A 25,502-nucleotide genomic window follows, 5' to 3' on the forward strand; every position below is an offset into this window, starting at 1 on the left:
GAAAAAACATCTAGAAGCACTAGATGTTTTTAAGTTAGATGGATTGAAAACTGGGCAGCTGCAAAAGGCCACTTTGTTCAGCACACCATTCACATTCAGAAGGTATTTCCACAACTCATAGGCCCTTGGATAGGGCTCGAATTAGTAGAATATAACCAGCCTTTTACTTAAGGCTGAGGAAGCAAATCAAACTTGGATGAATATTATGTGTGTGTGCGCATGTACATTTTGCTTTACATAAATCATTTGCAATTATAAAGAGAAATACACTGTGTTTATCTCACTGTAACAACATAAAAATGAAAACTGACCAGTTACTCAACAGGTATGTGTGGCTTCTTCTGGGTTAGGATGAACAAAAATACAATACTAAAATACAGAACGTGTAGGACACTATTACAATAAGTTGACACAGAACCACCTCGACCATAGGAACTGGCACAAGTTAGCTATTGCTTGGAATTTCCAAATATTTTAGTAATGTTACAGTTCATGTTAGCCTTTTATTGTATGTTTGTTTATCCTAAGCCAAATAAACCCAACATATTTCTCTTTAAAACTGATATTTATTGGTTAAAAGTCTACATAATCAACTGTTTGCATTCTGCATCCAGTAAGTGCATCTTAAAACAGTTGTTACATTTTCTGCAATTAAAAATTTGAAAGAGAAAGTTGGAACAAACATATTTAGATATTATATTTGGTGCTACATAAAGTTTTTTTTGCTTGCATGCATATAGCAGTGTTTATGGGAGTAGACATACTTTTTCATTATGAAGTGTTATTCCTGTTGTCTCTAATTACACTAATTGTTGCTAAATCTACCCTATATATATATAAAATAATAAACCTTTTTATGCCACGTTTTTTGAAACTCAGGGGCTACCCTGAGTTCTTCAAAATTTGAATCATCAGAATTCAAGAACAGGCCTACCAGTCCGGAAGTTGGGGGGAAGAGAGAAGCCAAGAGAGTTGTTGCACAGGCAAAGGCCATGGCATATCAAGACCTTTATGATCAATTAGAAACAAAGGAAGGACAGAAAAAGATTTATCGATTGGCAAAATGTAGAAATAAGGCTTCAAAGGACATTGTACATGTGAGGCAGATCAAAGATGCTGAAGGAAGAATATTATGCAGGAATGTGGACATAAGAAACAGATGGAGAATATACTTTGAGGGACTTTTGAATGAGGAAAATGTGAGGACTCACAGAGAAGATGGGCAGCCTTCTGAGGGGATGGTGCAGAACATCAGTAGAGTGGAAGTGAAGGAGGCCACGAAGAGGATGAAGAATGGAAAATCAGTGGGCCCAGACAGCATTCAAGTGGAGGCATGGAAGGCTCTGGGGGAAGAGGGAATTGACCTACTGTGGGACCTGTTCATGAAAGTTTGCCAACAGAAAAATATACCTGAGGAATGGAGGAAAAGTACTCTTGTCCCCATCTACAAGGGTAAAGGGGATGCACAAGACTGTAAGAATTACAGAGGAATAAAATTGATGTCCCACACAATGAAAATCTTAGAAAGGGTTCTTGATAGAAGACTGGGGAAGGAGGTGAAGATTGCAAAGCAGCAATTTGGCTTCATGCCTGGTCAATCGGCCACAGATGCTATCTTTGGGGTAGACAGATGGAAAAGTTTCGAGAGAAGCAACGGGAGATGCATCTGGTATTTATTGATCTGAAGAAAGCGTATGATAGAGTACCATGGCAAGAAGTCTGGAGGTGTCTGAGAGAGAAGGTACCAGAGAAATATGTCAGGTTGGTGCAGGAGATGTACAGAAATGTGAAGACAAGTGTTCAAATCAGCCTGGGAGTGACAGAAAGTTTTCCAGTGACAGCTGCCTTGCATCAGAGATCTGCATTAAGTCTGTTCCTGTTTAATATTGTGATGGAGGTGGTGATGACGGAGGAAGTGAGAGAAGACATGCCTTGGACTGTGTTGTATGCAGATGACATCACGCTGTGCGCAGAATCAAGAGAAGAAGTGGCAGCCAAACTGGAAAGTTGGAGGAAAGTACTGGAAGAGAGAGGTATGAGACTGAGCAGAAGTAAGACCGATTATATGTGTTGCAAAGTGGATGGCAGCCAGGAGACAGATCTGAAGCTGGAAGGAAATGTCATCAGGAAGGTCAGTGACTTTAGATACTTAGGTTCAACAATGAAAGAGGATGGTGAGGCTGAGAAGGAAGTGGGATGCAGGATACAAGCAGGATGGAGGAACTGGAGAGAGAGATGGCTGGAGTGCTATGTGATAAGAGGGTGTCGATCAATCTAAAAGGCAAAATTTACAGGACAGTAGTGAGACCAGCTATGATGTATGCTTTGGAAACTGTGGCCCTGAGGAAAAATAACATCAGCAGGATGGAGGTAGCAGAGATGAAAATGCTTAGGTGGATGTGCAGTGTGACCAGAAAGGATCATCTGAGAAATTACTATGTAAGGGGAACAGTGAAAGTTACGAACTTAGGAGCAACGATACAGTAGGCAAGGTTGAGATGGTTTGGTCATGTGATGAGGAGGGAGGAAGAGTATGTGGGAAGAAAGGCCATGCAGATGGATGCACAGTGGAAGAGGATGTGTGGATGGCCAAAGAAGAGATGGAGAACTTGAGGATGAAGAACTTGGATGTGGCTACTGCCCAAGACAGGAAGTTGCAGAGGAGACTCACCAGAAACAGCAACCCTACTTAAGTGGGAAAAGCTGCAGAAGAAGAAGTAGTAACGAATTTATTAATAAATAAATTTACATATTAAAAAATTGCTTTATTAAAAATATTTCATCCTCACCACGAACAAACACCAATAATAAAAGTTTTGTATCAATAGCAAATAATAAGCGCAAATGAATATTGGCGTTAGATCACAGTGCATTTGTTTCGTAATCTGAAGTGTTAATCGAACAATTCCAATTATTAACCATTCAATCAATGTCAGAACATAAGCTGTAACCTTTAACATGTTGCATTGCATTTATATAATGTTGTAAGCATTGTTATTATTTATACACACAAACAAAATTTATTTTTTTCATTTTTTCCTTGGGGGTGCTGCAGTGTTGCAGTGCTTATGTATGGGCCACCACTGCAACTAAATATAGCATTCTGCTTAATTACCATTTTCTAAAATATCCTAAAACAAATGTGTACTCCCCTCACCCCCAATGTGAACTTGGTTACAGCTGAAGAACCTGTCCAATATGTAGCATGCCATGTAACATGCAAAGACAAAATTGTGTTTGCATATACAGTAGACAATGCTAGAAGAAAAAGGTGGCAGCAAGAGATTTTCAATCATCCCAATATCAACGTGACAATGGAACAGTCACAACAGTATAAAGGGTTATTCATAATTTAGATTGTTTTTATTATGAAATATGAAACTACACCAAGTTGAGAGAAAGTGCAAGACAGGATACACAGTTTCATATTACAAATGTTCAATGTGGAAATTACCACTGCATTAAGTGATTAATTCAATTAAAACCTTCACCTACACATCTGGTGTAGCTGGGTGAATGGCATTGTCATGTGACATTGAGTATGTGTGGCAATGGTAAATACTCTTTCATATATCCACATAGTACCTAAAATAGTCTTCCATATATGCCCACAGGAAAAACCACACATAGGGCAAGGTATGACATTGATTGCCATGTGCTCCATCTTCTGCTTGGTAGGAGGCCACTGAAACAAGCTCAAATTGTCAAACACCAAAGCAATATAGACCTATTCTGTTGAAAGTTTAGGAGGAGATGACCATTCTAATGCTTCTGCCTTTGTATCTCCACTTGGGCCTGTCTCCCACTGAAGAGACCTCAATAAAGGTCAAAACTAGTCTGGGTAGTGGCCCTTTCCTTAATGCATAACATTATACATATCCGCAAGGAGATGTGTTTTGCATTATGGAAGATACTGAGATAGGAGTGTTGGTAGCTTGCACCACCTTTGTACCACTTTACCCCAGTCCTGAAGATACTTTCAGGTGCAAACTTTGTTTGCACACACTTGGATAAAGGATTAAACTAAATTTATTATAGTCTGACCAAGTGAAAAATAAACTTTCAACATCTTTCTCAAAAATCCAGAGTAATTTAATAAAAAGGTGGCACACCATTTGGCAGCTCCTATAGGAGGAGATGACCTTGCTAATGCTTCTGCCTTTGTATCTCCACTTGGACCTGGCTCCCACTGAAGAGACCTCAATAAAGGTCGAAACTAGTCTGGGTAGTGGCCCTTCCCTTAATGCATAACATTAAACATATCTGCAAGGAGATGTGTTTTGCATTATGGGAGATACTGAGATAGGAGTGTTGGTATCTTGCTCCACCTTTGCAAGGAGTTGCCTGGTGTTGTACCACTTTACCCCAGTCCTGAAGATACTTTCAGGCACAAACTTTGTTTGCACACACTTAGATAAAGGATTAAACTAAATTTATTATAGACCTATTTTGTTGGAAAATAATTTGGATAAATCTGTTTTGCAACTGAGGCATCAGGCAGTTAGATAAAGTAGAGATGTGACTGATTTCCCTCTACAAAGAAAGGCTCAGTATTTCAGAGGTCAGTGTGACAGGTTATTAGACACTCCTTCACAAAAATAAATAATTTTTTATTACTACAAATATTTTGACCAGAAACAAAAAGGGCCATCATCATCAGTGTATCTGCATAATGACAAGCTAGAGCAAAAGAACATTAATCCCATTAACAGAGCTCAGCCACTTGCCAGAACACTATATGGGTGGTGAAAATAAAATATGATTACAATGAAAGCTAAAATTGAAATGACAAGGATTTGAAATACAAAACTTAGCAAAATTTAGATAAATAATTCAATGGCACACCATTATGTTAAAAAAAAAAGAGTGAGAGGCATGCTACTGCTGGCCATTTGCTAAGATAAGTAACAAAACTTGTGCAACAGAGGACACATCGCACTACCGTGCAGAGGTTCTGAACTCAAATTTTGACTGTGTTGACAGTATCAGACAAAGTATCACTTCTGAAAACACCAAATGATTAAAATAAGCACTATTAATGACAGAATATCCTGGTATTTGATAACGATGTCATGTGAAAACTTTTGTCATTTTGGCCTGCAGAAGATGGCATTTGTTTCACTTTATATAGAGACATACATATACATGCTCTGGGCTTCCACTAGCTACCGAGCATGGCTCCAGGTGGCAGATAGAGGGAAATCCTGACTACCATCCATTAGATATCAGGACAGCTCTGAGCATAGTGAATAAAGAGTTTTGGACTAATGGTTTTGAGATTAGCAATCCCATGTGAAAATACTGCCTTTTATGAATCCACAATGGGCCAGTGTGGTGAATTATGACTCAATCTTCCAAGATGAATTAGGCAGGAATAAAATGGCCCTCATTCACTGGTGGCCAGGTTGTTATTCCTTATTGCAGCAAGCAGTTAAACATGTTCTGGGTAACCAGATCATGCTGTCATTGGTAACTAGACCTTGGAACTTTTAACTGTAGGACTGAGCAGTGAAACATGGCTTACTGAATTAAGTGAAGACCTGAAGTGACTAAAATGAGACATTCTTGAACTGTGTGAAATTAGCATAATGGTGAAGAAATTCTTCAGTTAAAAAATGGAGACATACCATACTATGGAGGCCAAGATAAGAAAATAATCAGTGTAAATATGATTTATGATTAACAAGAAACTGAACAATATAATACAATTTGACGGCATATCTGATCTTTTTTTTTTTTAAATTGCTAGAAAAAACCATGTAAAAAATGTAAAATACCTTAACAAAATTAGTACTTTCATACAGCTTTATTTGTATACTACTTGAGACAAAACAGAAATCTAAAGAGGTATTTTATGAATTCAGCCAGAGGAATGTGGTAAGGTTAACTGTAAGGATAGAAAAATCAGAACTCCATGGCAGACTCAGAAAGAAAGCATATTGAAAGTTCCTGGCCAGTAAGTCAACTTGTGCTCTTAGAGAATACACAGAACAATGTGAGAAAGCAAAGCACTGTGTAAAATTAAAAGAAAAGTCATGGGAAGATTTTTGGCAAGAACACAGAAAATAAATATCAAGAAGCTGAGAAAATATTCTCGAGGCTATTGAAAAAGATCAGCAATGTAAAATGAGTACTATAAGAAGAATCAGAAATAATAAAGTTGTTGAATGGTTCTTCACTTGATTATAATGTAAGTTGCCACAAAATTATATTCTTGGATTCATCCTTTTTTCAAGTATAAGCAAACAAAGTTTGCACGTGAAGTAACTTCACGAGTGGGCTACTTGTATATAGAGGCTAATGACCTCACATCAATTACTTTAGTATCCCAAAATGCAAAGGCACATCTTATAGACATGTATAATGCCATGCATTATGACAAAAGCCACTACCCAGACTGATTTGAATTTTTTTTGAGGTCTCATCAATGGGAAGTCATCAGTGGTGGTGGCCCTACCCATAATGCATAGCATTATACATGTCTTGTGCTTTGCATTATGGGATACAAAGACCATTGATGTGAAGTCATTAGCCTCTATATACAATTAGCCCACCCCATTTGCTTACACTTGGATAAAGGGTGAAACCAAAAATATAACATCTTTAACTTATAGTATAACTAAGTGAAAAACCTTTCAACAACTAGCTCTAATAATGTTGAAAGTTTATTTTTCACTTGGTTAGACTATAATAAATTTAGTTTAATCCTTTATCCAAGTGTTAGCAAACAATCTAAATAAACTTTCAACATCTTTCTCTAAATCCAGAGTAATTCAATAAAAAGGTGGCACACCTTTTGTCAACTCCTATAGGTAAAGATGACCTTGACATTGCTTCTGCCTGGTATCTCCACTTCTGGGCCTGGCTCCCACTGAAGAGACCTCAATAAAGGTTGAAACTAGTCTGCGTAGTGGCCCTTTCTTTAATGCATAATAAGATTATACATATCTGCAAGGAGATGTGTTTTGCATTATAGGAGATACTGAGATAGGAGTGATGTTAGCTTGGTCCATCTTTGCTACAAGTTGCCCAGTGTTGTACTACCTTACCCCAGTCCTGAAGATATTTTCAGGTGCAAACTTTGTCTGCTCACACTTGGATAAAGGATTAAACTAAATTTATTATAGCTCTAATAATTAAGTGTTAGCCTTTTGACTACATGTATAATGGGAAATATGATTTCTGCATTACTTCAACCTTGGTATCTCTTCTGGATCTGGCTTCTCATCAAGTTGGAGGTTTAATGGAATACTTTCAGCCTGGGAAAGGATGAAAACTAATTTTAAAGCTTCCAATATTTTGTCTCAGTCACTGCGACATCTTCAGGGATTACGAATAACTTTTGTAACAACACACAATACTAAGTGAAGCACGTAGGTGACTAAAGTCCTATCCAGGTGGTGCGCCCTTATGGGTGTTTGGTGGCCTAGGATTTAGCGTGGGATCTCTGATAATTAATGTTTCCCAAATTTTGGGAAGTTTTATGAATCTGTGGTGGCACTCAGAAATCAACCAAATTTAAATAAATATGGTAGCATAAAACTTCCTAAAATTTGGGAAACATTAATTATCAGAGATCCCACTTAAATCCTAGGCCACCTACAAACCATGGAGGGTGCACCACCTAAATAGGAATTTAGAGCTGCCCGTGTTTTACTTAGTATTGTGTTGTACTTGAGTGTGTATTACATTAGTTTTTTTTTTTTTTTTGTAATCCCTGAAGATGTCTCAGTGACAGACAAAATACAGGAAGCATTAAAATCAGTTTTAATCCTTTCTGAGTGCTGTATATATTTCATTAAGTCTCCTACATGATGTCCTCACAGCACTCAAGCGTCAACATATGGACCCAAAGGAAGACTAAGGTGTAGGTGGATTGACACAGTAAGAAGTGCCTTAGAAGAAAGAAATATAAGATCTGATAATGTTGCAGTCTTGACAGATAAGATTAATTTGGAGGAACATTGTCAATAGGAAGTGAGTAATTATGTAACTTTTTCATGTAGTACTATCATAATATGTTGTATTCCCCTTATGGCATATACCAAGGAACACCTTATCTTTGGAAGTAATGATTACAGATAGCATGAATGAATTCAAGAGAAGGTATGAGTGTGAGTGATATGTGACCTCTCTCAATGAGTCCCTGACTCAATGGAGGTTTCTTGTAATAATATTTCCATGTATCAACACTACCAATTATGTCAACATGGTGCATGTAAAGTTATCTTCTTGCTCTATTTCTTATTTGAAACCTCTTATATCGATACAATACTAGATTTGTAACTGTTCACATTGATTCGAAAAATATATCTGTTTAGCTGGTACAATGGAATGAGTTTCACTTAATTTCAATGAATACAGAAAAAACAATTTTGTTTGCTAAATCAGGTCATTAAAAAATTTTTTTTTTATCAGTAATCAAAACAGATACTAACAAAGTATACTGCAAAAAGCCTCTTCTGGATAAAAAATGCAACCTCTTTCAAAAAAAGCTATCATTTTAATTTACTTCTTATATAAGACAGTATAAGAAAGGTAGTTAAAATGTTAGTTAAAGATGCAAGTTATGTCTCATTGACATAACTGCTATTTTAATAAGGGATACATATTGTTTTTATATATGATTGAAGCTCTTTGCCAAGATAAATATTTATTGAGAAAAATATTGAATATAATCTACCATTTTCCCAACTACAGTAGGAAAGCAATTTGCTGTTCTGATAATCGAAGGATCAGATCAGCAAACTACACTTAAGTAATTCTCTATCATAAGTCATTTGACACACAGGTCAGAAAATTAAAGGATCCCTGTTTTGGTAGTTGAATAAGAGGTCCGACTATGTTACTTATACGGTATTATCGTCTTATAGCTTATTATTGCACAGTTACACAAAAATGACCCAAATGGTTCTCACCCTATAGCAATGAAATGGAACGTCAACACATATTCTAATGTTTGTTGTACCCAACAAAGTAGTTCCTTTGGTCACATGTACATCCCAGTTTGGTGGAAACCTTTTCACACTCTAGTGCAAGCTATTACTTTAACATCTCAGACAGTTCTTGCATTGCTTTTTTTTTGGTCAACTTTTCACTTCTTTTAATCAAGTTTCATTTCTTTCAGAAGAATTTAAACTTACAGAACAAGCCACATCTAAAAGAATGTGGTGGCTGCAGATCATTTGTAATGGGCTCGGCAATAGCCTGTTTTACAGAACAGACTGAATGACCCCACACATTATTACAATGAAGAAGCCAATTGTAGTTATTACTTCTCCAGACATTCTTAAAGATATCAGGCAGATGTTTCAACATACCAATGTAACACTGCCTGGAATTGATTGTGTAGATGGAATGCATTTATATTAACTTTTCTTGATTTAAAATATTTATTTCAATGGGCCTGTGTGGCTTTCTTCTGATTTTTAGAAGGCTCTTGATTTTCCACTAAGAACTTGTTACTTGGTTGCAAGTGATAACTGTACAGCCAACAACTCACTGTGTCTACTTTCTTAAATTTCACATGCAACTTTAATGTACTTCAGTATTGATAAAGTTACCCTGTTGAAATGCTGGCATCATTAAACAAAGGTAAGCAGAAGTCTACATCAAAAAGGAGATAATGCATCAAGGGAGAAAGAAATATTTAAATATCAGGATTGTGAATGAGTAAGATTCAATATGCTAAGCCTTAATTCATCGATAGCTTGAACTCCCTATCAGGGAGGAATAGCTACCTACCTGCCATCATAAAGTTAATGCAAAAGGATCTATTTACTCCCTTTGAGGAATAAAATTTGTTAGAAGGATATATCATACATAGCTAGTTGAGTAAGAACTCCCAAAATGCATGCTGTGAATACATGGAGATTTAATAATAATAAGGAGAATGACTTGCATAATAAAGCTCAAGTTCAATGACTGTTATTTTTTGATCCCACTTGTAAAAAGTAAGGTAACTTAGCCATAAAATCAGTAGTATAATTTTTATAGTGCATTCACAGTGTAACTTGGGATTATTTACATCTATACTTACATTTCATGTTAGCACTTCCATGGTAGTCATTAACAGCAACCATACTCTCTTTGGTTAAATTTTGAATTTTTAGAATTTGAATTCTTGGATGTTAGGAATCTTTATAAGGGTTTTTGAAGTGAAGATAAAAGATAGCCTCATACTAAAATGGAGCATTCCCCTTCCAGGAAGATCACTCGAAGAGCGATTTTCCAGAATGGGAAGGAACTTTCCATCTCTTTAACTGAAAGGGGAAAATGTTTAAAATACACTAACCAGCTTACAATACATGCAATCTTAGTTGATTTATCAACATTAGGTTGTTACTTGACTATAACAGGTATTCAAGTCTAACATAAAATCTGATTTCATGAAGCTTCCCATTTCTTTTAAACTATGAAAATATTACATTGTATTAGAAAAAAGGCACTCACCTATTCAGGTTTTTCCATCTAGTAAAAAATGCTTCTGAATTCATGACTGTGGGTTCAAAAAATTTGTTTATGCTAACTGGAAGATTTAAACTAACTTTTTGCTGAGCTCCACAGTACCTATACAAAATAAAAGTTCCTACATAATTAAGTGGTGCAGATGAAGCATATACCAATAAATAAAAGCAACAGTAATTTATCAACTTCCTAATATCTACCTCTCAAAGGATGTAGTACTAAATCAAAAAATTCTCCATATTAATCTGTTGGCTATCAGATTATATATTTAAATATACAATATTGTCAGATTGTATATTTAAATATTGTAGTGCACTTTGACTGCATCAATCCACCTAGATCGTGGTCCACATCTGGGTCTTACCATCATGCATATCCAGTACACCTTCTAGGCATGAGGAATTTGGTGATGATATAGTTAGGTGCCAGCAGAATAGATTCATATGGTATAGAAGAATATCAGTCAAAACATTAAAGTGACAGAGCACACAACAACATTCAAACTAATTTTAATTCATGGATCTAAAAAGTTGGCTTAGGAAAAAGCTGATCAAACATTGGAGACAACACAAGATTTTTGAGAAAAATTAAGAACATGAACAGGAGATATAGGCAGGCCCGTTCCGTACCGGGGTACAATGAACCTGGGCAGCACAATTTAGGGGCAGTAATGCAACCGTGTTATTGTACTTCAGGATCTTTAATTTTTAATGGAAGGGGAGGGAAGTGGCACAAAAATGTTGCACCCGTGCTGAAAAAATCCACGGAACGGCTCTGTGGATTTTTGCTCTCTTACTGAACTCACTCATTCTTGGCATTCAAGAATGAGTGAGTTCAGTAAATTTGAAGTTTCATGGTCACAAAACATACATTATGCACAAGATGTAAAATTAGCAAAACAGGTGTTTTATGTCAGATGGCAAGAAAATGACCCAGACAAAGGCCAAGATGAGGAGAATTGACACAGTAGTGCCTTAAGAGAGATTGAAATCTCAGATTTGATAATGGAGATATGATATAAGACAGCGTTCTTCAACCTTTTTACACCTGTGGACCGAGGAAAATAGGAGAAATATTTCGCAGACCGGCTGAAGGCTAAGACAGAAACATAAACCAATGTAGATAGTATTTTATTTATTAAATCAAATATTATACAATTACAATTTTTAGCTAGGGCGACATCTGATGCTGCTTAGAGGTTAGAAAATTTGATATACGTGGCTGGAACGTTGTTTCTGAGAGACAAAGAAATTTTTGGCAGACCGCTAGGAAATTTCTGCAGGCCGGTGCTGGTCCGCAGACCACAGGTTAAAAAACAATGATATAAGAGGTTAGCTCTGCAAAATATATTTGAAATATAGTAGCATTGTAAACTTAAACATGTAGCACTATCATAATTTGTACACCCTCACCCCCAAACATACATACTAGGAATAAATGATAAAAATTAGTTTAAAAAATTCCTACAAATTAGGATGACTTCTTCTTTTCAGCCATTTTCTGTCCACTGCAGGACAAAGGCCTCCTCCAGTTCTTTCCACCTTTCTCTGTTCTTGACAATGGTTGACTAATTTTTCCCAACAAAGTTTGACAAATCATCACTCCACCTTCTCGGCCTCATTACCCTTCTTTAGGAATCCAGTTCGTTAGTATGGTGGTCCATGGCTCATATTCTCTTCTGGATAGATGTCCTGGCCCATTTCCATTTTAGTCGCTTGTGGTGAAGAATGATGTCAGTGATGTGAGCCTGGCTTCTTATCCAGGTGTTTCGTTTCTTATCTTTTAATGTGATGCCTAGCATCAACCTCTCCATTTTTCATTGAGTTGTTAATTTATTTGCCAGTGCTTTTGTTAGCGACCAAGTTTCACAACCATATGAGATGACTGGAAGTATACACTGGTTAAATGTCTTCCTTTTTAAACAGAGTAGGACATCACTGTTTTGAAAAATGCTTTTCAATTTTCTGAATGTACTCCAGGTGAACTCGCTTATTTATTTCTTTTTGGAGTCCACAGTTTAGATCAATGTGATGACCTAAGTATGTATATGAAGAGACTCTTTCCAAGAAATTGTTTTCTATTATTATGTTTTTTGGTATTACAAAATGATTAAACATGATTTTAGTTTTTTCTCTGTTCATCATTAGGATGACTAATTACAATAAATTAAACACACAAGTAAAATTAGTCTTGTCACATGCTAACATATCTCAGTAAATAGACAGGTCATGTACCTCCCCAATTAATCCTTATTGCTAACCAAATATCAAAGTCACTACTATGTCTGTCTATCCATGCTTGGTGTATTCATGCGACACATTTTCAAGCTGTCATAGAGTTCACAAAGTTACTCCTATAACCAAAACTGCAAGCCTGGTTTAGACTAATGGATAGCATATCTGCTCACCAATAACATTTTGGAGAGAAAGCTTTGACCCCTATGGAAAAATATTTAAAACAAATAGGTTTGTAAGTCTAAATTCCACTGCATGCATGGATGTTGATAAATCTCGGATGCTTTTTGGATGATTACCTGATGTGATGAGACAACCACTTTGCTAGCTGGAAGGCTGAAAAAGTTTTGTTTCTAGACAGAATTTTTGAATAATCTACGAGGGTGGTCTGAAAAGTTCTCGGCCTAACAATAAAAAAATGAATTTATAATTTCAAAATTATTTTTATTTTTCAACATAATCTCCCTTAACACTAATGCATTTATTCCAGCGATGTTCCAGTGCCATTATCCCGTCCCTGTAGTGGTTCTCAGTAAGATCTGCAAAACATCCCTCTACAACTGCAATCATCTTTTGATTTGAAGAAAACCGCTGACCAGGGAGGAAACGTTTCAGTTTTGGGAAGAGATACAAGTCAAAGGGAGCCAAATCTGGGGAATAGGGTGGATGTTCCAACATAGTGCAGATCCCTTAATTTTTTTATTGCCAAAACAACCTTTGTGGGCAGGTGCATTGTCCTGATGAAAGATTTTTTTTCTTCTGCAAACTGGTCTTTTCTCATGAATTTTTTTCGTCTAGTCTGGTTAAAAGATCAGAATAATATTCCCCAGTTATTGTTTTACCCTTTTCAAGATAATTAATAAACAAAATGCCTTTAGCATCCCAAAACAATGATGCCATGATCTTTCCTGCTGATGGAACCGACTGTATTCTTTGTCGCTGAATAATTGGCATCTGTCCACTGTTTTGACTGCTCTTTGGATTCTGGTGTGTAATGGTGAATCCAAGTCCCATCCATAGTAATAAATCAATGCACAAAATTAGTTTTATTCTTGTTAAAACACTCCAAGCACTGTTCAGAGATTTTCATGCGAGTGTGTTTTTGATCTGCTGTGAGCAAGCACAGCACTCATCTTGCACAAAACCTTTTCATTTGCAATTCTTCATGCAAAATATCGTACTTTTTTTGAAATGCCTATAGTCTCAGCAATTTCACACACTTTGACTCGCCGGTCATCCAATACCATATTGTGCACTTGATCAATGATTTCTGGTGTTGTTGCACTTTTTGGACGTCCTTCACATGGATCACACGGGGAAAAAAAACATCTATTTATACTGAAAAAGAGAGACAAAAGGCTTCACTTTAGCAATGCAAAATTATTCAAATTAAGTGGATATTAAATCCAACATTATTTCATAGCCAAATATAGAGACTATAAAAGTTTTGGCAGATACAAACGTACACCAACCTTTCATGACAGGGCAATTTGATATTTTTCTTGAAGAGTTAAAGAAAAATATCAAGTCTTGTGACTTCCAGGAAATCCTGTAATAGCAATATATATATATATTGTTAGTTATAAAAAAAAGTACAAATCTTTAATAACTGTATACCTTTGCAAATGTTAATGAACGGGAAATCTTCACATACTGCTAATGAAAGTTGCATTCTTAAGCTATTTCCACTGACCTTCCGAATTCTATAATCCATCTCATTTTTATTCTCTTACCTTAAGAGATTCTCTATTCCACTTCCATTATGTATTAGGACCAATGTTATGACATGTCATTTTGGTAAGGATAGAGCAGTTAATCCCACTTCTAGTTTTATGTCTATCAATGGATGTGATTTCTGGTTAGTGTCTATTTTGCAAAAGAGATCCAAAATCCAAAATTTCTAGAAGGAAAATCCATCACTTCTGTATGAGAATTAATCAAACAGAAATCTAGTCTACTATTCATCATGGTGTGTCACAATGGATCAACATTGAAATTTGTAACCAATGATGTACAGAAGACAAAAGTATGGTTAGATGGTTATAATGTTTGTAGAATTAAATTGCCAAAATGATAAAAAACACTTCTACTCACAGAAACTGCATCGTTAGAAGTGGAAGTTCACTAAAGTCTTCAATACATTCAACATTTAGCTGTTGTTGCACTTGGGCACCAGCTTCTACAGCAGGTTCCACAGGCTTATACTGAATGTTCAGTTCTATTTTGATAATTAAGTTTTCAATATTTATGAAATAAAACATGAAATGGCAACATTCAATATTTATTAAAGTCCTATGATAAAATTAAGAAAATACATAAATTCAAAAACAGCCTCAAGATATTTTAAAATATTAATCACCTTGTAAACTACATAATTATTTTAAGTAGGGTTACTAAATTCTTGACATTTTTTAATCTTCGGGGAATGGGAAATTGCACCTTTCAAGAATTCTCAAAAATTCCCCGAGGATTTTACTTTATTCATTTAATATTCACAATTTCTCTTAAATAAAAATTGCATTTAATTTCATTATAAAATACTGTAATATTGAACTGCACATTTCAGAATAAGAACAAGTTAATTAGTATTAGGTATTCAAAAATAAGACTCAGAGTTGATGACTTAAAAAGAAAAAAATTATACTGGTATAGATAACATTATATATTTGTTGAATAACAGGTTGAGGTTATATAAAAAAATTTAAAGTACATACTTAATATGGTCAAAAATAAATATAAACTACTACAATGATTTAACATTCATTCTTAATATAGAATTTTTTAAGAAATGCAAAGCATTAATTGCTCAGTAAGAAACTATTATTTTTTAGGAAATAACGTATATCCTGAAAAATAATAGTTACGAGTAACCAATACCAATGTATAAGCCTAACTACCATAAAAAGAAAGTCTGGAGCATCGTTTACTTACAAAAAAAAGCCTGAAGCAGAAAAATTTCATTTTGGGTTGATGTAGGTTTAATTCTTAGTAATGCCTGTAACAAAATTTTTAGGTTTGGTGTTGGCAAATATATCATTCACATAAATTCATTTCTTTTTTAATGACGAAAATACCTTGTCCGATTCAACTGATTTTGCCTTCAAATGAATATTTCTCACCAGCTGTTTTTAGATTCACCTGTAATTCTCCAAGTTCATAATTTTCCATATAATAAATTTAATTTAATCCTTTATCCAAGTGTAGGCAAACAAAGTTTGCACCTGAAAATATCTTCAGGACTGAGGCAAGGTGGTACAACTGTTGGCAACTAGCAGCAAAGGTGGACCGAGATCTCATCTCTCCTTGTCTTAGTATCTCCCATAATGCAAAGCACATCTCCTTGCGGACATTATAATGTTGTGCATTAAGGGAAGGGTCACTACCCAGACCGGTTTTGACTTTTATTGAGGTCTGACAGTGGGAGGCAGACCCAGAAGTGGTGATACCAAGGCAGAAGCAATTGAGAGGTCATATTTACCTATATGAGTTGCCTGAGGGTGTACCACCCTATTATTAAATTACACTGGATTTAGAGAAAGATGCTGAAAGTTTATTTTGCACTTGGTTACACTATAATAAATTTAATTTAATCCTTTATCCAAGTGTAGGCAAACAAAGTTTTTCGCCTGAAAATATCTTCAGGACCGAGGCAAGGTGGTATATCTCTTGAAAACTCGTAGCAAAGGTGGACCAAGCTCTCATCCCTCCGTGTCTTAGTATCTCCCATAATGCAAAGCACATCTCCTTGTGGACATTATAATGTTGTGCATTAAGAGAAGGGTCACTACCCAGACCAGTTTCGACCTTTATTGAGGTGTCTCGTCAGTGGGGGAAGACTCAGAAGTGGTATAGGTAAATATGACCTCTCTATTGCTTGATATAATGCCCCATCGACACAATATAACTGGAGCATTTCAAATAGCTTCTCTCTCTTGGCACCTTGTTATATGCGTTTTCTAATCTACAAAACTTAAATACAGATCTTTGTTATATTCTCATGATTTCTCAACTATTTGTCGTAAAGTGAAAATCTGATCCTGAGCCTCTATTTGGACTGAATCCAGCTTGTTTTTCACCAAGCTTCCCTTCCACAATTCTTCTCAACAGTTTTTCAAGTATACTTTCATATATCTTACCAGGAACACTCAGTAGAGAAATACCTCTATAATTCTCACATTGTTTTATTTCCCTTTTTATATGTGGGAACCATGAGAGCTCTACTCAAAATTGTCTGGAATTCTTCCCTCTGTCCAGGCCTATTGAACTATGCAGCGCAGCCACTGTAAGACTTTTATATGTCCAAGACCAGGGTGGCTATACTGGTGAAAACGGATGTAGTCCTTGTGTTCTGAAATTCTGATATTCGCTGTCCAAAGTAAGACAACTTACAGCTGCAAGGGACCTGGTATGCACCAGGAAGATCTAGGGGATGTGGTTGGTCTTTAGTGGAGCAGATAAGGAATGCCAATTTTCTATATGGTCTGTAATAAGAGGTCAAGTTATGTTTTTTTAAGATTTTGGTAATTTTTTCTGAGGTGCCTCGGATGTAGGGAATGGCGATGGATTTAGAATAATCCTTGTTGTGAAGAGAGGGAGGGTTGTGGTTTACTGGTTTCAATATTTGGATTTTTTTGGGGGGTTAGCCATTGGCTGAGAAAGTGTTGAGGATATGATTTAGTTCAGTGGTTAGGGCATTGTCATTTGAACAGATTAGTTTAGCCCTGTTGTATAGTGTCTTAATAACTTCATGTTGTGAGGGGGTGGTGGATTGTTGTTGAATGTATCTGCCTGTATGGGTGGGTTTTCTATAAACTGAAAAAAACCAAGGTTCCATCAGGCTGGCAGGTGATTAGTGTGCCTAGGAAAAGGGAGACTGTTGTTTTGCTCTTTTTCCAGGGTGAACTTGATTCTGCGGTGTTGATTGTTTAAGTGTGTTAAGAAAGAGAGGAGTGTATCAAAGCCATGGGGCCAAATAGCGAACACATCATCAACATAGCGAAGCCATATGGTAGTTTTTGTGGGGCAGAGTTTAAGGCTTCCTCTTCAAAAGTCTCCATAAAGAAGTAGGTCAAGGATGGGGAGAGTGGTGAACCCATGGCTGTCGCCTCTATTTGTTTGTAGAATTTTCCCAGCCAAACGAAATAGCCTGAGTTCATTGTGAACTGAAATAGGGCTGAGATATCGGGAGGAAATTTAGCTTGGATTAGGTATAAGGTTTCCTTGAGTGGGACATTTGTGAATAAGGAGGAGATGCCAAATCTGACCATTATGTAAGTATGTTGGAGTGTAAGGTTTTCTCTGTTGGCTTTGAAGTGCACTGAGTTTTTTTTGTGTGTGATGGTGTGGTGCCAGTATAGTGTGTGAACACTTTGGCCAAATGTTTAGCTAACTTATATGTGGGGGAATTAATGCCATCCACTATGGGACGTAATGGCACATTTTCTTCATGTGTTTTTGGGAGTCCATATATATGGGGGGGGGGATATAGAGTTAAACGGTTTAATTTGTTAGTAACTTCTAAAAGTTACTAACAAATAAGTAACCTTCTTAAGGAGCCTATGGAGTTTTCTAATTTGTGAGTTGGTGGGATTGTATTCAATAGTGAGATAAGTAGCCCGATCTAATAATAGAGCATTAAGCTTACCTGTGTAGTCCATTTGGTTGAGTACTATAGTGGCATTTCCCTTAACCGTTTTGGTGATTACTATTTCTTTGTTTTTCTTCATTTCCTGCAGAGCTTTATATTCACTATTGGATGTATTGGTTTTTGGTGGTCTTGCTTTGACCAGTATAGCCACTCTGGTCTTGCACACCATGCTCTGGATACACTCTGTAAAAACTCTATGTAGCTTGGAAATACCAAAGTGCTTTACATCGATTTTTACAGAGGTCAAGTCTCATGAGAACTATTACAAAAAGAACCTTATTTGTCTCTATGTATTTTATGTTAAAGATTAATGTAAATAACTATGGGAATCGATTGTATTTACTGTTTTAGCTAAAGTTTATAGAATGTCAAAAACAAAGGCAATGCTTTGCTATCGGAAGTTTTGTATAATAGCCCTATATGAGGGCACAAGAAAGTTGTTTATGATGAAGTGTGTGAGAAAGTTGTTTGTAAGCTCTGTGCATAAACACCTTCAAAGGTAGTTTTAGAGAAGTTTCTGCTGCCTGACAAGACAAGAAAAAAAAGAATGGGCCGGCTTTAACAAAAGGATCAAGGAGAACTACCGATTTCTTCGGGGTTTACAACCCTTGGTGTAAGGTGCAGAGGAGGGAAAATAAAAGAGGACAGAGCCGAACTTTGTAGGGAGTTTCCAGCAGAGAACCAGAGGCAGTCGAGAGGAGAGTCCAGATCCTGTTGCTGACAGAGGAGAGCCGAGATCTAGTTGCCGAGAGAGCAGTGGCAAAGCGCTGTGTTACCAAAGGGAGCCAGAGAAAAATTGGGAGAACAGCCAATGCCAAGTGCTGGTTGGATATCCTAGTGCTGCGAGAAGTCAACGGAAGCCAAAAGCCACAGAACGATCTTCAAGTCTGAATGCTGAAATTTCTTGCCTGAACTTTTGAGCACCGGGAAGATTGCAGTCCAAGACCTGCCAAATATTCTGACGAAGCGCCCCCTGAAACAAGACTCTGGATGGAAACCAAAGGCCTGTGATGATAGAAAAACCATAGTGACTTTGATGAAGGACCAATGGAAGGTGTTATGACAAAGAGTCTCCGTAAGTGTGTCCAATCTCTAACATACATTCTTTTTGTAATTTAGGAGATATGTCATAGATGGACTGATAAGAAATAGTAATAAGAAATATCTAAGAGAGTCCTCTGATTTGTTGTTAACTGGAATATAAATTGTAAGATAACTTGCCATAACTAGCTAGAGTAATGTGAATTGTTGTTAATCGGAATATTAATTGTAAGATAACTTGCCATAGCTAGCTAATCCCTTTATGAGTAAATTAGTCTTAGCAATTTATTATTTTTTTTTTTTTAAGCAGAGAAGTAACAGAGTAATTATATATATTGTATAGTCATTTAAATTTGAAAAGGGAAAGTTTGTTTCTATATACCAAAGGCATAAAGGAGAGGTAGAGAAGAGTAACCTCCCTATCGCTTATGAACTTTATTATTATTGTAATTAAATATGTTTTATTTATATGCAAATAGAGTGCTGCCTGATTTTTTTATTTTACAACTGCACTGTTCCTAAAAAAAAAAAAAAATCGGACTTGTGAGCGGGAAACAACTAAGGTAATAAAAGCGCAGTTTAAGTATTTAAGAACCTCGACTGTTTATATAAACTTTGTTGAAGGAACTCATGCTAGTAAGAGAGGGAGAGAGATCTACAGGACGTATTACTAAGTCTTCTGCCGATATAAATAATACTAGTGGCGCAGTCTTACAAATAAATTTTCCAGCGTTCATAGGCATATGTCTAGTAAACACGGAAGGTGGATAAACATAGTGCAGAGTAGAATAAGTAAGGAAGGTTACGAGAGAAAAAGCACGCACTGCTAATTAGAATAATGGTATTTCAAAGGCACAGTTTACCAAGCAGGCTTTATGAATAGTAAGTAATAGCAACACCTTATTACAACGCTACAGAATACGGTGGAAGAAAGCCACGATAATACACCTTAGCAAGTTCAAATTTGAAAGACTTTTTATGGAATTAGCTTCAGCCCTAAGAAACATGCCAAACAAACCTCAACAAATTTGGTTGCATGAGACTGCCCCAAATTTGGGAGACATACATCAGGAGACCTTCAGCCCAACGGCCAACAATACCTACATAGCCTGCTAGGGGGCACCATCAGGACTTTTAGGAGAAACATTAGCTTCCTCGCTTCATCCTCATTTACTGTGTGTAGTGCCTGCGTGCACGTCTTTATTTTGAGTTCCTTTGGAGATGGCAACGTGACGTTGCCGAAATATTGGAAATATATATTAAAGTTTAATTTATATTCTAGTGTACATTGTGAATTCCTTAAGTTAATTAATAATCGTTAATTATCAGAATGTAATTTGTTTTCATCACTGTATTCAGATTCATTTTTTGGCATAAAAGACTTTATTACAGCAAGTTGAAACATGTGACTAACATAACTGTTGAAAGGTTTGTGATAATTTTCCTAATTTTTCCATAAATGCAGTGCCATCGGTACCAGTTACACTTACATCTGTTTCAAAGCAAATTTTGAAAGAAAACAACAAATTACATGGTAACTAAAGCTAAGCTAACACCTTTTATTCCCTTATAGGGAGTACTTGAGGCCTTTTAACCCTATCTAGCTTTTGGGGACTGAGTGGGCAATTCAATCTCCAGTGGTAGCCAATCAAAAATAGCTGGCCCATGACTATTACTAATTATAAGTGACAACCGATGAAGACATGGTCAAACAAGTGTTGCCATGCTTGGTACCTAACCCTAACAGGATAAGTTACTATCTAAAATGATGTGGGTTCTACACTTGATTTTCTTGAGTTTATGGGACAAAAAAACCAGCTTGCTCGTGCCAGAGAGCGACTAACTAGAGAACCAGTTGAAGAAAGGCTTAGAAAAAATTCCTCTAGTCAGCAACTAGACACGATAACCACAGTAATTAACTTTCATTAAAGTTATCATTAATTTATCATGTAATTTGTTGTTTATTGTTATGCCAAGGTACCTTTAAAGATTAAATTTTGAAAGAATCCAATCTTTAACTAAAAAATAACCCTTTTCAACAGAAAAAGTACCATAGGCAATTATTATTATAAATATTTTTTTTAATTATCAGGCAAGATTATTAAATTTTTTTTTCTGAGACTATTAAAAATCTCAAATTTCTCAAGAAATATTTCTACTATTCCCAGTAATTGGGAATTTTAAAAATACAAATTTTTCCTGAAAATTCTTGGGAATAAATCCTAATCTTAAGAGAATCAGTTTTAAATGATAGCAGATCTAAAATTCTAAGATGTTTCCTTTGTAATATTTTTAGAAAACAAATTTAATTTAAAATTTAAATTAAATTATTTTAATTTAAATTTTAAATTAAATAAAATTACTGAAACATTTGGCTGACCAAACACATTACATGAAAGGATACTCGATTCTAGATCTCCAGGACAAGAAATACTGGGAGTGAAGTTCTGGAAGGCAAATGGAGTCTTATTCCCAAAGAATATTCCTACACGCCCAAGGTTTTGTCTGAACTCTGCTTTAATACCAATTTGGAGCAAATCATTTTCAAAGAGTATTCCATTTTGTTTACATACTAACCTAAAAATAAAATATTTTAAAAAGATTCTTAAAATTTTAACTTGGTATTTCAAGATGCTAAAATAAAATATCACTCAAGCAGGTAAACTATAGAACTTTAAGAATGAATAACATACAACAGATTCCTATAAGCAATTTTATCACTTTTATTAAGTTCGAAGGTTTTCATTTGCTGACATAGAAAGTCTTGCTTTATAATTTGCTCACTTTCATAAGGTGACAAATGAGGTAGATAATGGAAATAGCTACATTTCCATTATAAATACTGCTGACAGTTAAAGGCATTTGATAAGATACATGGAACTCTGATGCAAAAATTGGAGCAAGTGTGGATGGATAAGAAGCTGGTGATTTGGATAAGAGGGTAGTTGATGGATAAATATCAAAGAGTATGGGAGAGAATGCAGTATTTGGTTTACAGCCGTTTAATTTGTATATCAATGATACAAGAAAGGATTAAGTGAAAACGTTGTTTGCCAATTATGCAAAGTTGGAAGAGTGGTAGTCAATGAAGATGTAGAGATTCTGAAGGATGACAGATTTGCAGTATGGGCAAGGGTAAAAGCAGACAGTTTAAAGTTTTCCAAATTCATACACTTGCAGATGAAGAGATCACAAGCAACACACTATATCATCAGAATTAAACTGAAGGAAACTGATGAGGGTCAAGGATATGAATGTGAACAGGGAGATGAAGTTCAGAGGGGATATTGCAAGGTGACTGAAATAGCTCATAAGATAAATAGTTGGTTTTTTGAAGAATATATAACCAAGCAGGAAGAGTGAAGTTATCATTCTCCTTCATATGGCATTAATAAAGCCTCATGTGAACTACTACATGCAGATTTGGTTGCCTGGATTCCAGGGTGATGAGAGAGTGGTGGAGAGAATCCAGAAGCAAGTAACCAAGATTGCAGAAAGCCTATGGTATGCTCCCTATAAGAACAGATTGAATGGACTTCAAAGATTAGCTGATAGGCAAATGTGAACAGAAATTTTATGGGATTAACACCACAGAAATTTTTAAATACATGGCTGGACGGGAGAGAAAAGCTAGGAGTTACCCTGGGAAATTTTGTGCGGTTGGCAAGGGTGCTAAGGGCTATTGGAGAGATGGACTTCAATTTGGGTTTATATAGGTCAAATTTATTTGAAACTAAGTAAGAAAATACCTTAGTAAGAAAAAAGCCAAATTAAAAAATTTAACATTCTTTATGAAAAAAGTCTTCAATCAAAACCTAATCTGCCGGATAACACAGTAATCTTCAATTTCTCCGATCACATTTTAACAAAACCAGAAGTTAGTTTACTTAAGAAAGGGTTCAACTTTGCAATTACCCCCGACCAAATTCTTAAAGTTGACATCATATGCAACATAGAAAAGGCAGTTTTGTCGTTACCGGAACACATAGCTAATGATCTCAGACTAAAAAGCACTATTGTTTTCTCTTCTTCAAGAGCTCCAAACAAAAATATCACTCTTCTAGAGAAAAGAACTATGTTTAGGTTGAAGAAAAATAAAGAAATCATCTTAAAAGCCAATAAAGGGAACTCTATAGTGGTCTTAAACACCAGAGATTACAAAGAAAAGATCACAGACTTACTCTCTGATACATCTACCTACTGTGTTTTAGATTCAGACCCTACAATAAAGAATCACAATGATACTAACAACTTGTTACGTAATATGGACAGCTGGCCAACAGACTTAAAATGAAGATTAAAGTCAATGCATCCACTAACGCCGAGACTATATGGCTCTCCCAAAGTTTACAAAAATGGAATACTGCTATGCCCTATAGTTGATGGAATTAATTCTCCAACTTATTTATTATCGAAACACCTCGCAGGTCTCCTTAAGGCATACATCCATAATTTGGATACCTACATAAGAAATTCACAACATTTCGTTGAAAAATTAAGTAACATCTTGATCTCCCAATACGGACCTTCTTCCAAGCCTGGATGTTACATCATTATTTACAAATATTCCAGTAGATGAAGTAATCAGCATTTTGAGAAACCTCTTCCCTCAAGACACTTCGATCATTGCTTATTTCTTGATATGATAATTTCTTCCTATGGAATAAAACGATTTACCAACAATTAACAGGTCTTGCAATGGGCAGCCCTCTTTCGCCCCCTTGTGCAGATCTCTTTATGGAGAAACTTGAAAGTGAAATTTTATCTCAACTAGACCCTAAAACCAGTGTGGTGGAGATATGTGGATGACATTTTCATTGTATAGAAAAATACAGAAAAAGGAGCTGTTTGGTTTTCTTACCAAGATCAACTCCTTCCATCACAAAATTAAATTCATCTTAGAACTTGAGAAAGAAAAACAATTACCATTTCTGGACACTAATTAAGAAACAAATGGATGGATGCATCAGCCATACAGTCAGTCACAAACCAACCAACACAGGTCGATACTTGCACTTCACTTCTTCACACCACACTTCTCAGAAACTAAGCATCGTACACATGCTAAAAAATAGAGCCTCTCTCATCACTACAAAAGATAAAGACCTCAAAGATGAACTATCCCTTCACAGCACTTAAGCCTCAACACATGTATGAACTATCCTTGATATCAAAAAACCTTATAAACAATGGTTACCCACGAAAATTGATCAACAAAATACTTTTCTGTGACCCCTCCACAATGCAGCCTGAAGAAATACATTATAATTCCAATATTGCAATTTTGTATACGGGGACAGTTTCCAATAAGATTGCTACACTCCTCAAGCCACATGGAATACGAGCGGCTTTTAAACCTTCAAAGACCATCCGCCAATTCTTAAGATCTCCGAAAGACAGTCAACCTTCTTTCTTCAAATATGCCAGAGTCTACAACATCCCCTGTTCGTGTGGATTAAACTATATTGGTCAGACCTCTAGAAGTTTTGAAATCAGAAAAAAGGAACACGTAGGAGACAAACAATAACAGAGAAGACAACTCGGGGTTAGTATTTCATTTCTCCAGGACAAACCATACCAGAGAATGGGACAAAAGCTCCAAGCCCTACTTAGAGGAGGATTTCTGCTCCTAAATCATAAAAGAAGCCATAACAGTGATCCGTTCTAAACACAACTTAAATAGAAACCAAAGATTAATTCTGTCTGATATTTGGAAGACCCTCATAAGATCTTTAAGCATGCCAGAATTAAATCTTGTTGCTACAGAATGTTCCTATATAACAAGTGAGATCATACACGCTCCATGTGTGTGATGTACACGTTCTTCTATTTTTTGTAAAAAATACAATTGTATTCGGTTCTTCCTTCATTAATAGTTTTAGTGTTTAAGTTGTTTTACATCTATTTTTACCCAGAAGAAGCCAAACAGCTAAGTTGGCGAAACTTGTCGGTATTTTCTTACTTAGTTTCAAATAAATTTGACCTATATAAACCCAAATTGAAGTCAATCTCTCCAATAGTTCTTTTGGTCAAAAATAACTTTTTATCATTATGGTGTTAAGGGCTATTTTGTTTGGATAGTGGTGAATGGTGGAATGAATTATTAGAGGTGG

General features: G+C 35.9%; 1 protein-coding gene across 1 annotated transcript in view; it reads right to left on the minus strand.

Annotated features, from left to right (window-relative positions):
• LOC150092515 (AP-2 complex subunit alpha-like) overlaps positions 1 to 25,502 on the minus strand; it is a 440,587-nt gene that overhangs the window by 31,135 nt on the left and 383,950 nt on the right. Inside the window, exons 20-22 of the mRNA XM_090414707.1 lie at positions 21,794 to 21,966; positions 14,796 to 14,919; positions 10,453 to 10,569 (exon numbers count right to left, since the gene is read on the minus strand). Of these exons, the coding sequence (XP_090270833.1) occupies positions 10,453 to 10,569; positions 14,796 to 14,919; positions 21,794 to 21,966 (414 nt within the window). The remainder of the gene's footprint in view (positions 1 to 10,452; positions 10,570 to 14,795; positions 14,920 to 21,793; positions 21,967 to 25,502) is intronic.

The sequence above is a fragment of the Typopeltis vanoorti genome, chromosome 25 (genome assembly GCF_054136105.1).
Source record: "Typopeltis vanoorti isolate ZY-2024b chromosome 25, IOZ_Tvanoo_1.0, whole genome shotgun sequence".
Classification (NCBI taxonomy): Eukaryota; Metazoa; Arthropoda; class Arachnida; order Uropygi; family Thelyphonidae; genus Typopeltis; species Typopeltis vanoorti.